The following is a 14766-nucleotide window of genomic DNA, read 5'->3' on the forward strand; positions in this document are numbered from 1 at the left end:
TGGCAAGAGGGAGAAGAGAGATAGAAAGAGACATTCTCCCTCCAAACTTTCAAAATTTAATCACTTCAAATTTAAAAGGATAGTAAAAAAAGACAAAATATATTTTACAAAATACAATAACTACCCTTAAAAAAATAATAAAATTTTATTTTTGAAAAAACAATTTTATAATTTTACTAATCAATTTTTTCTCTATTATTCTCACCTCACACCTATACCAAATAATAAAAAGGAGACTAACAATCATCTCCATCCCTCTTATTCCCTATCCTCTCTAACCTCTCCATCCATCCTACTGAACTCTTACATAACCTTAATCACCTAAACTTATTAAACCATATTATTAACTATGAAAAAAAAACCAAGAAACATTTGCAGCATTAGTGACCGTGTAATTTAATTTGTTGCATTTTAATGCCTATGCAAAAAATGTTACCCTTTTAGTGAAGATGTTGGCTGTATTGAGTACAAGTGACAACACCAGATTAGTGCAAATTAACTTTAATTTATGTAATATTTCATAAATCATATTAAACATAATTCAGTTTAACAAATAACTTGCAGCAAATCCTCCTTTCAGAAATAACTTTTCTGTGTATATATAAAATTTCTTTAAATATTGTTCTAAATAATGACTACACTAGTCAGTCAGCTTTACAAGATTTCTTGCCAGCTAAATCATCTAGAGTCAAACTCAATGTATCAACACTTCCCTTTCTAACTTCCTCCCCGCGAGCAGCGAGAAAGTCCTCAACCTTTCCCGGTTCTCCAAACCACCCAAGATGATCAGCAATCAGGTGGAGATTATCACATCCGCCACAGCGTGCCACCACCACGCCTTTCTCGTATGAATCCCGGCAAAATGTCTTGACCGACCTTGTTTCGCAGACCTTGCAAGTGAATATCATGGCGAGGTCATGCCTAGCTGATGTTTTCAAGTTAGATACTGCTGAATATTTTACTGAAGAGCTAGAACTGCTACTTTCTATTAGGGAAGGAGCACTTCCCAAATCGCAGGGCTTCACATTCATAGAATCCTGGGCTACCAAATCTTCACTAGCAGGTTTGATTGGCTCGTTTTGGGTCTGAATTCCTCTTTTATTATATCCATATTGATAGAAGGAAGTTAAATGAGGAACAAATTGACAAGATGGATCTGCAAGCAATAAATTACTCATTTAAATGGAACTAAAAAAACTGATGAAAACCGCATCAAGCACAGTTTCTTTAATTTTAACTAAGTTAAAGCAAAGCTTGATCAACAATGTCATTATGCATAAAACTGATGAGCAGGACCGTCTAAAGAAAATAATGGCAGTCAAGGGTGAATTAGTCTATAGAACCACCTTTGAAATATGAAAAGATGTCAAATTTTAAAGCAACGGGTCAATAGTTTCCTCCATAATGGTGTTGATAACCAGTTATCCACTAGTGTAAAATGAAAATATGCTTGGAAAATTTATGTCCTACAACAACAATGATACACTTTGATACACTATTGTTCCGTTCCAATATTGAAAGAATTAGAAAATAGGAATCTCATTGAAATCACAGAAAGGATTACACTTCTTCCAGGCTTTTTGAGTCACTTGGATATCTCCCTGAGTGAATTTTACTCTTTAACAATAAAAATCAATTCCTGATCTTTTAGGATTAATCAGCCCCCTATTTAGACTCTCCCATCCCTACTGTTTTAAGCTAATCCCTTAGGACTATTAGGATAGCTCACGTAGAAACATTTCGATTCAACACTAAAGAATTTGAAAACTCAGCATCTATAATCCTAATCAATCATATTTGAGACTAATATCAAGGCCTAACAAACAAGTTTCATCTAGGCATAGCCAAAGTGTCCTACAAGTTTCATCTGGGCAGCCAAAGTGTCCTACAAGTTTCATCTAGGCATAGCCAAAGGGTCCTACAAGTTTCATCTGGGCAGCCAAAGTGTCCTACAAGTTTCATCTAGGCATAGCCAAAGTGTCCTACAAGTTCCATCTGGGAAGCCAAAGTGTCCTACAAGTTTCAACAATGAATATGAATAGAATTGATAGGGCTCTAATAAACTCAACCAATATCTGAAATTCCACTTCTTTATTACTCAAGCCAAAATCCTAGTCCCCAAGTCAGTCAATAAAGCATAGATAGCACGAACGCTAATTCGAGATAGCCAAGCCACTAACACTAAGAACACTCACTGATTTAGTTGTTCCTAGCTGAACCTGAACCTATCAGAATCCTATGATTATAGTATTATTGAACCATTTCTTCACTTTATCTTAAATATTGAATTAACTTGAACTAAATTATTAATGAGAAACAACTTTACAACCTGCCTAGGGCAACAATTCAGTTAGAATCAAAATCAAAGTCAGCATTAAATCTCAACTCTCACTTGGGATATAATCCATGAGAGCTGAACAATCTAAGTTTAAAGTGAAAAAAACCACAGAATCTCCACATAGCTGTTCAATGAAAATGCTGTACCAAAACAATCATCCACAAACATAAACAAAAACGCCACAAAACTTTACTTGTGTTTCTATGAGGGAGATAAAGGTCTCATTATCATTAAAAAGAATTAATTTTTTAGGGGTTTTCTTCACGTTCTATACTATTTCATGTCGTCCATATACATATGATCCGGATATAATAATAAGGACACGCATTTCAAAGGGCGATGCCAGAAAAGGAAAATTTATCAGGCACAAAATTCTTAATCTAGCATTAGAACAACTATTAGAAAAAACAAACAAACAGAAACATTTCCAACCCACAAGGAAGAAAGCATAAGAAGCTAACCTTTACGAAAATGGGGCGTAAGCGAATAGTTAGAGCGTAAGAATAGACCTATTCCTCTCTGCAAAGCACGAATCGCCATGGCCGATTTGGGGCTGCCGTTAAGAATAAAGTACGCTGCTTCTGTCATACAAATTAAAACCTTGTAAATGTACAACACGTGTTTATTTCCAACACTGACGACATGTCGTTTTGGTTTAGAATGGTGTAGTAGATTTTTGAATGGGAGTGCTTCATAAATCCATAAAAACAGATTAATTTGCGGCGAAATAGCTATGTTTTAATTTTTATACACTTAGGGCTCGTTTGGAATGCCGTATTAGGTCGTATTGTATTGTATTATATTGAATTGGATTATATATTATATTTTTATATAATACTATGTTAAACTTTAATTTATACTAAAATATTATATATTTAGTTGTCTATAAAAGTTAATACCACATATAGTTTTACTAGGAGAAAGCTACGTGCAAGACACGTATACTTAATTTTATGTTAGATGTTTATAATATAATTGAGAATAATTCAATAAATAATCATATAATTTAATTTATTATTTAGAGAAATTGGTGAAGAGTGAAATACACCAACTTGGAAATTTCTTAAGAATTTGGCAGTAATTATAGAAAAGATTTAGAGAAATTGGTGAAGAGTGAAATACGCATGGCTAGTTTATTTTTCACTGATAATTTTTTCTCCATTTTTCTTCTTGGGTTTCTGACTCAAAAGAGCTTAGGAAGAGTGAAGGAGGTGTGGCCATAATACTGACCAACAATATTCTTCCTGAAACATGCACACAAATTTCAAGCAATGCTATATTAAAGATTTACAGATTAAAAGTTAAATAAACATTTTTTTAGTTATTAAAAAAGGTAGTGAAGAAAAAAAGATTCAATTATATGAATCCCTAAAGAACAATCATTACCTTAAAAGAGTAGGTGATCAATACTTTTGTTTAGGTGAAAAAAGTAGTAAATTTAACAGGATCTTCGAGATACAAAACAGCTGAATTGCTTGTACATGAATGAGAGTTTCTTTTTCTCCAATTGACTGAACTTTGCTCAACAAAATACCATCTCAACACAAAGGAACAACAAGACTCAAGAATGAAAGCACAAAATATAATTACACACTAATGCACCAGTCATGTGGATTATGATAAATTACTTGCGAACCACCACCATCGTCGTCATTTGGATCTCCAGCTTGTATCATCACCTTACACCTATAGCTAGTAGACATTTTAATTACATCCATAATCATGTTTATGAGTAATAACTATCACAATTTGAGAGAACACTAATGCACCTGATTGCAGGATATGTGAGAAAGGTAGCAACACTCTTAAAGACTGCACCTAACACAAATGTTTGAAAAATTCGAGAAGAGCTTCAGGATATATATCTTTGTTTTAGATGATAGAAAACTGTATATTGAAGATAATTTATGAATCAATATACAATCTCAACCTAATTTCTCTTTGATTAAATAGTGTTAAGTTATAGATAACACATGAAAATACTAAAACTTTAAAAGTTGAATTAAATAATCTATTGAATTCTTATCTTCTAAGCTTGAAGAATGCTAGAAACAACACACCTGAAAAATAGGGTTCCAAGTCAGTAACAGGGACATTCCAAGTCCATCAAATGCATCACTCCAAGTTCCCTCTGTAAGCGTCTTCCACAGTCCTTTGAATTTTTCAAAGGTAGTTGTTTGCATTCTTAAGGCAATTGTATCTAAGGACTCCATAGAAGTAAATGGTAATTAGATAGTCTTAACACATTTATAGAAAAGAGAGTAGAGTCACAATCAATTGGCGGCTACACAATGGAGTATCACCTAACACTTTAAAGGATGATAACACCAGACCACATACAGCATAGCATGCTAAACTACATCAATGCCAAGACTAATAATGCTGCTGAAAATGAAAATAAAAACATTTTATAATATAATAATTGATTAGTGTGGAAGTGTCTAGAACAGGACTCTTATTTGCATATTTCCCTTCAAGACGGGAAAAAAGTTGTTTGTCCTTTATTATATGGAAACATAAGAGTAAAAATCACCATTAAAAGTGAAAAAAATGCCATGAAACAGATGTGTAAACAAATAAATAAAAGATGAATCAAAAGTTTAAACTCAAAGAAAATGCTTCCTCACCATGTACTCAAAAATTAGGAACACTTTATCGTTTTCTTGAATAACCTCGTTCAATTTCATGATATTGGGATGACTCAGTCTACGGAGGACCTGTAGAAGTATGAGTTTATGAAATGCTTTGAGGATTACATGTAGCGTGCAACAAAGAAACATAAATTCTCCACAGAACATACCTTTATTTCTCGTAATCTCCAGTATTCTTCCCAAAAAAATTCATTGTCTAGACACGATCACAGAACATACCTTTATTTTTGTTCACGTGCGTCATCCTATCCCCTATTCTCCTCTTATTTTGATTTAAACGATCTCTTTCTCGGTCTCTGTCACGATCACGCTCTCGTTCTCGCTTGCTCTGATTTAAACAATCTCTTTTTGGGTCTCTCTCACGACCTTGCTCTTATTCTTGCTCTCGATCCCGATCACTATCTCGATCTTACTTCTCACTCCCTCAATCCCTTATAGTCTCGCCGTTTCTTGTAACTCGACTGGTCCATCTTCCTCTACCAAAAAAAATAATAATATTAGAGAATAAAAATGATTATTACTCAATCACAAGTAAGAAATGGAAAGAGAAAAGAAGAAAAGGCTTACTCAGGCGTATGAAAAATATACATATATATTTTCTTATAAATTATTATTTATAAAATGAAGAGATTTATTTTTCATCCATCTAATATTTCACTCAATCGCAAGTAAGAAAGAGAATGAAAAAGAAAGAAGAGGCTTAATGTATATACTATTTTTGGAATGCAAGTAAGAAAGAGAATGAGAAAGGAAAAAGAGGCCTAGGGTTGCCTTCAAATCAACCAGTATCAAACCCTAACCCTAATAAGAATCATAAGAATGGACTTATGAGATTCATGATATAATAAAATAGTACCTTGAAGGTGAAGAGAGGCAGGGGCCTGGTAGACGTCGGAGCTAGGTGTCTTGGGAGAGAAGGAAGAAGGTGACTTAGTTTTGGAGTTTGATTGTGGTGCCTCTCTTCGTTGTTCTCAATCACAGAGAAGGAAAAAAAAATTGGCTTTAAAAATAGAATTGTAAATCTTCAATCGTTTTAGTATATTTTAATTTTAGTATATTTTATGTTTATCACAATATAAGAAATATTTGTAAATCTTCAATATTAAATTAAGAATTATTTTTGAATAAAAAACTTAAAAAAAGAAAAAATCACTAAGAATTTTTCAAAAACCAAAAATTCTGTTATATAGCCACACTTTATATAGAATAGATATAAATTTGTGGAAACTTTTCCCAATATATATATAAATAAAACCATAAACTTTTCCCATATTTTTTTTCGAAAGGAATTATGTAATGGTTTTTTCCTTACATAATTTTACATTGTTATAAATTCAGAATTATTAATAATCATGATACTAAATCTCTTTTTCACTTTATAGTCAAATTTTTTTCTTCCAAGATCTTTCGTAAATTTTTATTGCAATCAAAATTTATCTGCTTTATATAATGTATACAATTGAGAATGGGATATATGGGTTTGTGACTCCGGCTGTTGGGATATATGGGTTTGTAGAATGTATTTTTATAAGTGTGTTCAAATATTCTAAGAGGGACCGATAAGTTTTTTAAATGGGTTGTGATTCTCGAATATTTAAATATTCAGTTTAAATATCAGTTCAAATATTAATGGAATTTATTTTATTATATACAAAATAATATTTTATTATTTTATTAAATAAAAATAAAAAGTCACCCATGAATTTCTCATAAACCAAGAATTTCAGTTATATAGGCACACTTTATATAGAATAGACATAAAAATATTGCATAAAATACAATTCAATATAATACAATACAATAGAATACGATCCCCTTATTTTTATGCACTTATTTTTTTTATATTTTAATTTTTATACACTTATTTTTTTTATTTTTTTTTTTGGCAAAATCCCTTTTTTTTTTTTGCAAATTTAAAGTTTAGTTAAATATTATCGTTAAATACTAACGTTACTATTGTATTGACTTTGAGGTTTTACTGTTACATATACATAGGTGTATACAGTGATCATTCAGTTGATATTTAATAGTAATATTTAACTGACATGTTAAATTTGCAAAAAAAAAAAAAACATAAGGAGATTTTGCGAACAAAAAGCAGGTTAAGTGTATAAAAATTAAAATATAAGAGGGTTTTGCCACAAAAAATAATAAAAGAGTTATGTGTATAAATATTAAAACATAAGGGGGTTTTGCTGTAAATTGCTCTAAAAACAAATATAGTTGTATAGAATTTTAAATATTTTTACTTTATATTTTAATGTTGTATTTTTATTATTTTATATATTATTTTATGTTGTTTGGATGTTGTTTTTATGTGATTTTGCTATTATTGTTTTTAAAAGTGTAAAATATATATATTTGAATGTAAAATTGTAAAATTTGTCTAAATTTAAAAAATAATTCGGAAAATTGTAAATTTTGTAAGAAAAATAGTAATTTGTGTAAATTTTCAATTGTTTTTTTTGTTGAATCTTCACAAAGTGGTTATTACTTTGTGGGCCGGACCCTTTGGGTGAAGCCCAATCCTCATCTCTGAGCTATGCTATGTTCACATGAAATTGGGTTCATTACGTGTTTTGCTATGCTTCATTTGGTAGCTTTACCAGAAAACCATGGCAACTTCCTGTGCTACGTCGACCTTCTCTCCTCTCCTCAACAAATTAACTGGCAGAACCTCTATGGCTATGGTGGGTTTACTCTCTTATGCTCCCAAAACCCTCACTCCGATATCTCCAACCAGAACCTTCAATTTTATATCCCTCTCCACGCCAACGAAACCTCTTAAAAAGTCATTTCAAGGTGATTTCTTTTATGGGTCTGCTCAAGTTTCTATTAAGATTTCAGTTTGATGCTCTTTAAGTTTTAAATTTTCAATTTGGTTCTCTTATTGGTTCTCTAAAAGTTCCACATTTGGTATGTTCGAAGATTACTAAGGAGACAAAAATGGTTGAGATTGGTAGAGATAAAAGGATATTGATTGGTAGAGATAACATATTATATAACATAAAAATATATGGATGAACACCTTTTTAGTAGGATAGGAATTGAATTTCTTGTGGACCATTTCTTTGATCAGTGAGAGCAGTGGTTGCACCTACAGAAGCGGTTTCTGAGTTTGATGAGATGGTTTCTGGGACCAAAAGGAAGTACTACATGTTAGGTGGGAAAGGAGGAGTTGGAAAAACAAGTTGTGCTGCTTCACTTGCTGTTAAATTTGCAAACAGTGGCCATCCTACTCTAGTGGTTTCCACTGATCCAGCTCATTCCTTGAGTGATTCCTTTGCTCAGGTAGGTTTAAACATTAATTTTGTTGAAATTACTACTTATAGTTCTTTCAACTGATTGAATGTACTGATTTTTATACTTGGAAAATTGGTATCTCTGTTATTTTTAACTTTAGGATTTGACTGGGGGAGCATTAGTACCAGTTGAGGGACCTGATTCTCCACTTTTTGCACTTGAGGTATGTGGAGTTTGGTTCTTGTGAGAAATGATGATAATCTCCATTGTTCTGATGATTTTTTAGTTTTATGTACTTAGTAACTTAAGTGGATAGTTATGTTGCAGATAAACCCGGAGAAAGCTAGGGAAGAATTTCGGACTGCGGCTCAGAATAATGGTGGAACTGGGGTCAAAGATCTCATGGATGGTATGGGTCTTGGAATGATTGCAGAACAGGTAATGCTTACATAAAATATTGGCTTCTCATTTGAGAGCTGTAGCTATTAAGTCCTACTTTCGCTGCGTCTCATTAAGTTTCTAAATGCTTAAAAACATTGGCCTGCTTGACATTGTTATTTTCCTTTTTAAGATGTGATTTTGAGAGATAAGGATAGAAAATGATTTTTAGTTGATGTTAAGAAACTAAGATGTGTTTGGTTAATGCTTTCTAAACATGATTTTTTTGATTTTTTTTAGACAATTCCTGAAGAGATAAATTAACAGATGTATTTATAATGAGAAAGTAATGGGAAAGGGAAAGTGAAGAGATAGAAAAAGTAAGAAGAAGAAAAACTGGGAGGAGAAAAAGTTAAGAGAGAGTATAGTAATTTGTGAGAGAATGTGATGTGAGATCAACTGATAAGATAAAATATGATATTGTGACAAATAAGGAGAGAAAATGTGTGAGAGAAAACAAAGGGAGTGAAATTGATTAGAGAGAAAATAATGTGAGAGAAAGTGATAAAAAACTGACAAAAAAATGTTTACAAAAAACAATTTTTTGCTCTATTTTTTTTTTAAAATGTAAACAATACCCATGTTTGTAGAGAATAATATTTATTTCTATAAACGAAAAGAAAAAGATTTTAGCATTAATGGAAAATAGGATCATCATATCTCCTGCCATAGGTAGGATTCTATGTAGAGACCATTAACATATATGAAATTCATTTTCCTCATATTTGTAAATCTCAGTATACTCCCTTTCTGTACTAATTATACCAGGGAAACTTATTGAAAGTAAATTGCTTGCCATTGGGAAATCTTTTTAATTGTTATGTGTTTTTTGTTGAGGAAGTTAGGAGAGTTAAAACTTGGGGAACTGCTAGATACACCTCCTCCTGGTCTGGATGAAGCTATTGCAATCTCAAAGGTAGAAATATCTCCCCTAGTTTCGCTTGCAACTATCACATCTTTAAATATTTATAAATTTGTATGTTTTCCCACTTTCTTAATTGTTCAAGTCTCTTTCCAGGTGATACAATTTCTTGATTCACCAGAATACAGCATGTTTACTCGAATAGTTTTTGATACTGCGCCTACGGTAAGTATTTAGTCATGAACTGTCCTTGTTGCTTGAACTTTCAGATTTTTAACTTGATGACTTGTCTTAAACAGGGTCACACATTGCGACTTTTGTCCTTGCCAGATTTCTTAGACCGATCAATAGGCAAGCTATTGAAGGTTTGAATGTCTACTTCTCTTCCTCTCTCTTATTTTTCTTCATACTATTATATATTTTTCCTTTTTCTCATTGTTTGTGCTCTGGCCCTTTTAGAAAGGTTCTCTTGTTTTACCAATGCAGAAGAACATCTTGAAATTGCACTAACTTTTATCCTTTATTGTTATATTGTCTGTTACAGCTTAAACAAAAAATATCTTCAGCCACCTCAGCCATTAAATCTGTTTTCGGCCAAGAACAGCCCAAGCAGGATTCAGTAAGCCAGTTGCCGTTCTTAGCTGCCGTTATGTTTTCTTTTACACGAGTTTATCGACTATCTGAGGTTATCTATGGTGCAGACTGACAAACTGGAGCGATTAAGGGAGAGGATGATCAAAGTGCGCGAGCTATTTCGGGACACTGATTCAACCGAATTTGTTATTGTAACAATTCCCACGGTAAAATCTTTAGATATTTGGTAAATGGTGTATTTTGCTTGCTTGCTGATATATATAGCATCTTTTTCTGAAGTATACGCTGAAACTAATGAACATAATTTGTCATCGACAAACATAACTTTATCTGTTAAAATCAAGGACCTAAAAATGTTTCTATATTCTTTTCCTTCTCTCCTCCCGTAGGCTCACCAGAAAAAATCATGCTCGAAAAGCTTGCTACGTGCTACTCTTGAGAGTTTTGAATTTGAATGATATGTTTGTCTGCATTTGAACCACAGGTGATGGCAGTTAGTGAATCATCTAGGTTGCATGCCTCTTTAATGAAGGAAGATGTTCCTGTGAAAAGGTTGATTGTTAATCAGATTCTTCCCCCATCTGCTTCAGATTGCAAGTTCTGTGCCATTAAAAGAAAGGTATTGATTAATAATGTTCTATGTCTGTAATTGCTTTCGTGGGTATTATTTTACTGCATTTTTTCCATGAGTAGAATGATCTTGTGATGGAACAAAAGAGATTTTGGTGGGGTTGGGGCTCTAGTTTCGCGTAATAATTACATTGGGCGTACCTTTGAAAAGTAGATTAGACCAGTAAATATAAGACTGAAAGAGTTGATAAATATAGAGATCGAGATCGGATAGGGATAGGATAACATTTATCTTAAGATTTTCATTAAGCTTAAGTTATCCCATGCTTAGATCAATTAGGTTGTTAGGATTGATTTGTTTGAATTACTCCTTCCAATTCCACAACAAATTACATGAAAACAATTGATCTAATCCTATCCCACTTTTCCAAACGTAGTCTAGGATGAAATTAAGGGTGGAAATACTTGAAAATCAATTACTGTTTTATTTTCTTTTTGAACCATTTTCAGGATCAGATGCGTGCTCTTGATATGATAAGGAGTGATCCAGAGCTCACCAATTTGACATTGATCCAAGCACCACTAGTTGATGTAGAGATCAGAGGTGTTCCTGCTCTTAAATTCCTAGGCGATATTGTTTGGAAATAATTATCTCCATACAAACTAAATTATCAATCAACAATATAACGTTTTCTTTTTAAAGAGGAGAAATTCATTATTCATCTGCAGGAAGTTTTAATTATAATGGTAATATGTATTGTTAATAATCCATAATCAAAAGAAAAAAGAGGAGAATGAATACAAAACAAGATAGATTGAACATTTTCTTGTTTCTTTGTTAGATTAGGTAAATATCAGTTTACTTCATTGCAATTTTACATATGTAACTTGGTTTTCACAAATAGTCAAATAGTATGTTGTCTAATTATGTTTCTGTAGAATTTGACTAAAGTGACTTGTAACTAATTTATACAAGAATGTGCCTTACGCACCAAACTTGTCTTGTATGAGTAGATAAATCATCTCAGCTTGAAGTATAGATCTTTACTTAGAAAACCCTAGGGTTTACTAATTTTGTTTTATTATTTTTTTTTGAAATGGGGTCCTGAGTAGGGGTGGCAAAACGGGTTTCGACACGGCACACGAATACGAACACGACACGAATTTTACGGGTTAGGGTTGAGAAAATTAGACGCGGGTCGACACGATTTGACACGAAATAAAAACGGGTCAAACACGATACGACCCGCTTAACACGAATGTGACACGTTTGACACGATTTTCTTAAATATAATAAAATAAAAAATTAATAATAATATAATTATATAAAAATATATATTTAGTGATTCAATGTTAAGTTAAAAAATTTTAAATGTAATTTTCTTTAACATGAAATTAAAAATATTTTAATTTTTTCAATTTTTATTATATATATAACAAACTATATATACATAAATATATATAAGTTTTCTAATGGAGCTTAAATCTATTATTTTCTCTACAATTCTAGCTTCAATAATAGCAAAACGGGTCACAGTGGGTCGACACGAACATGACACGATTTTTTAAGGGTCGGGTTAGGGCTGAGATAATTAGACACGAGCTAAAAAACGGGTCGACACGCTTGACATGAAATAAAAAGCGGGTCACATAAAATATGGCACGAACACGACACGATGACACGTTTTGCCACCCCTAGTCCTGAGCGGTGGGGGGCTTAAGGCGGCCACCTCCTTCATCTCACCTCAAGGTCGGCCATGGTTGGAGGCTTACGACTAGTGATTGAGGCTGTCTTAGAGGCTATTTTTTAGCGTCTCCAAGTGTACACCTCAAACACATTTTAAAACTATAGCTAAAGAGAGAGTTAGAGGTAAGGGTTTTGGCTAATTAGGTACTTGCTCTGGGTTTTTATTTATTTTTTTAGGTAAAGACCATATTAGACCTCGTGTTTAGCAAAAATTACCGATTTGACTTTCTGTTTTGTTGAATGAAAATTTAAACCCTTATTTTTTTTATAGAAAATAATGTTACCCTGAGCTTAAAATGGAACATTACAATAGTCTGAGTTCGACGTGTTTTGACCAGGTTGATTATACTTTTGTACTTATTTGTGCTGTAAATTATTTGCAGGTTGGTTATATTTTAGTTATATTAAAATAATGACTAAAATTTGTATCATAGTATTATTACGTACCTTTTCGAAAAGTACAGGTTTGAATTGTCATTTGACAAAACTAAGGGTTCGATAAGTTAACTTTTACAAAATACAAAGTCTAAAATGGTATTTATTTATGTTTTTATGCACATTAAATTTTATTCATATTCCTATTCATATTCTCATTCCTATTCTTGTGTTTTTGTTCCTGTTGACACTGAAAAATGACCAACTTTGTACTGTCTAATTAGTGATAGTAGCAAGAAAAAGAGAACTAAAAGTGAGACATCACACCACAATTTTATAGTAGTTCACTCCCCGTGCAAGCCAGCAATGGAGCTATGTCTACTTGAGCTTTTATTAATCACTAAAATGCTTATTGAGAAAGACTTACAAAGTCTTAGAATCAACTCAAAGCTTCTAAAGAAAGAAAGTACTAAGTTTAGAGAGAGAAACTCTGACTTGTGGAGTGAATATAGAATGTAAAAAATGAAATAGAAGGGCATCCTATTTATAAGAATGGAGATCTCATAAAAATAAAATATTACAAAATATAGAATATGTCAGAAATATTACTTCTCAGCAGATCAAAGACCATTTATGGATGCCATGCCATGATCTAAGGGTTGAGGTTACTCATCTTGAATTTGGATGGTGATCGTCGATTTTGAGAGATCAAATTTGGACCATCGGATCGTTTTCTGATGCTCCGATACCAAAAATTGCACTTTGACTTGGAAGCTAATTTTTAGTATGAAATCATCAAACTTTTGATATGACCATTAAACATACATAGAGAGATCTATACAATGCACTTGGAATCGTGTCAATCCGAGTTGTAACGAGTGAGATATGACTGAAACATTGAGAGGTGTTCAACAATGGGCGACCAAGTTGACTCTAAGAGTCAACCTAAATGCCTATAACTCCTTTTAGCGTGACTTTAGCCTATTTGGAGATGCCAAGGTGATGGTAGTGCTTAACTAAGCTGAATTCTTGATTCTGGTGAAGTGATTTGTTGTCTCTTAGTGATTAAGCTCGAGTACGCACCAAGTGATGATTGGTGGTTACCTAGGCCCAGGTATGTCAACTTGGGCATAGGGTGACTTACCAAAGTGATAATTTGACTTTCCATGAATGCTAGACCTTATTCGTGATGGAAATATAGCACAATGTTCGAAATAAAGTTGCGCTTGGATGAACAAAACCACACGCTCCGAGTTAAAGTCAACATGGGCGTCCATAGATGTCACTAGGCAATGCTTGAGGCCAAACTCTTGTCTTGATGATGAATTTATCTGAACACAAGTCCCACTTCCTGTTTGGAAGTAAAACTAAAATTATGCCCGAGACAGAATTGCCATTTGAGTAACGAAACCGCTTGTGTCAGAGAAATAGTGAACTTGGGCACCCAATGTCAGGGTAAAAGTCAACTTGGACGCCCAATGTGAGGGGGAAAAGTCAACCTAGACGCCCATTAGGTGGTTTGGCCCCTAAACATTTGTTTGTTCCCTGAAAGCATTTGTATCTTCGTACTTGATGAAAATAAAGAAAATACCCAAGAAATATTTTCAGAAAACAAGTTGAAAACATCCCAGGCTGACAAATGTCAACTTGGGCACATGTGCTAGGAAAAAAGTCAACTTGGGCGCCCATATCAGGTTGAAAATGCTTGGAATTCATCTTCTTAATGTCTAATCTTCTTTTTAGTGGTAAGTGCACACGCAAATTTAGTTTCGTCTAATTTGCACAAGTGTTACTCGATGAACTTGAGTTGGTGTCCTGGTGCCCAGGAGCTTCACACAATCAACTGGGCGCCCATTGTGGGGATATGCCCCTTATGGATAAAGTTTAAAAAAATTTAAGTCTCCACATTGTTCCTTGTTGGATTTAAGGAATCAAGGTCCAAAGAAAT

At 33.0% G+C, this 14766-nt stretch overlaps 2 protein-coding genes and 1 long non-coding RNA gene across 4 annotated transcripts; 1 reads left to right on the forward strand and 2 right to left on the reverse strand.

The window, feature by feature from the left end:
* Window positions 1-485: 485 nt before the first annotated feature.
* On the reverse strand, window positions 486-2945 carry LOC115708161 (uncharacterized). Its single transcript, XM_030636369.2, has 2 exons — window positions 2800-2945; window positions 486-1156 (listed from the first exon to the last, which is right to left on the reverse strand). The coding sequence occupies exons 1-2, from the start codon at window positions 2924-2926 to the stop codon at window positions 645-647; spliced, it is 639 nt and encodes a 212-aa protein (XP_030492229.2). The 5' UTR covers window positions 2927-2945; the 3' UTR covers window positions 486-644.
* A 595-nt stretch (window positions 2946-3540) lies between these two features.
* On the reverse strand, window positions 3541-6033 carry LOC115695815 (uncharacterized). 2 transcript variants are annotated; one of them, XR_009685722.1, is made up of 6 exons: window positions 5846-6033; window positions 5139-5465; window positions 4966-5055; window positions 4399-4538; window positions 4108-4150; window positions 3541-4024 (listed from the first exon to the last, which is right to left on the reverse strand). It is a non-coding gene; the product is annotated as an uncharacterized LOC115695815 (long non-coding RNA). The 2 variants fall into 2 exon arrangements; XR_009685721.1 differs by having other exon boundaries at window positions 4108-4156.
* Window positions 6034-7509: 1476 nt separating this feature from the next.
* On the forward strand, window positions 7510-11518 carry LOC115706468 (ATPase GET3B). Its single transcript, XM_030634124.2, has 11 exons — window positions 7510-7791; window positions 8069-8280; window positions 8393-8455; window positions 8560-8670; window positions 9512-9586; window positions 9689-9757; window positions 9832-9897; window positions 10077-10151; window positions 10234-10332; window positions 10611-10745; window positions 11207-11518. Exons 1-11 carry the CDS (start codon window positions 7605-7607, stop codon window positions 11342-11344), a joined length of 1230 nt encoding a protein of 409 aa, XP_030489984.1. The 5' UTR covers window positions 7510-7604; the 3' UTR covers window positions 11345-11518.
* The last annotated feature ends 3248 nt before the right edge of the window (window positions 11519-14766 follow it).

Source organism: Cannabis sativa, chromosome 1, assembly GCF_029168945.1.
Source record: "Cannabis sativa cultivar Pink pepper isolate KNU-18-1 chromosome 1, ASM2916894v1, whole genome shotgun sequence".
Lineage (NCBI taxonomy): Eukaryota > Viridiplantae > Streptophyta > Magnoliopsida > Rosales > Cannabaceae > Cannabis > Cannabis sativa.

Coding starts and splice junctions, on each gene's coding strand:
- LOC115708161 (XM_030636369.2), bottom strand. CDS start 2,926: ATGACAGAAGCAGCGTACTTTATTCTTAACGGCAGCCCCAAATCGGCC. Junction 1,157..2,799: donor TACGCCCCATTTTCGTAAAG/GTTAGCTTCTTA, acceptor TATTGCTTGCAG/ATCCATCTTGTCAATTTGTT.
- LOC115706468 (XM_030634124.2), top strand. CDS start 7,605: ATGGCAACTTCCTGTGCTACGTCGACCTTCTCTCCTCTCCTCAACAAA. Junction 9,758..9,831: donor TTTTTGATACTGCGCCTACG/GTAAGTATTTAG, acceptor TGTCTTAAACAG/GGTCACACATTGCGACTTTT. Junction 10,746..11,206: donor TCTGTGCCATTAAAAGAAAG/GTATTGATTAAT, acceptor AACCATTTTCAG/GATCAGATGCGTGCTCTTGA.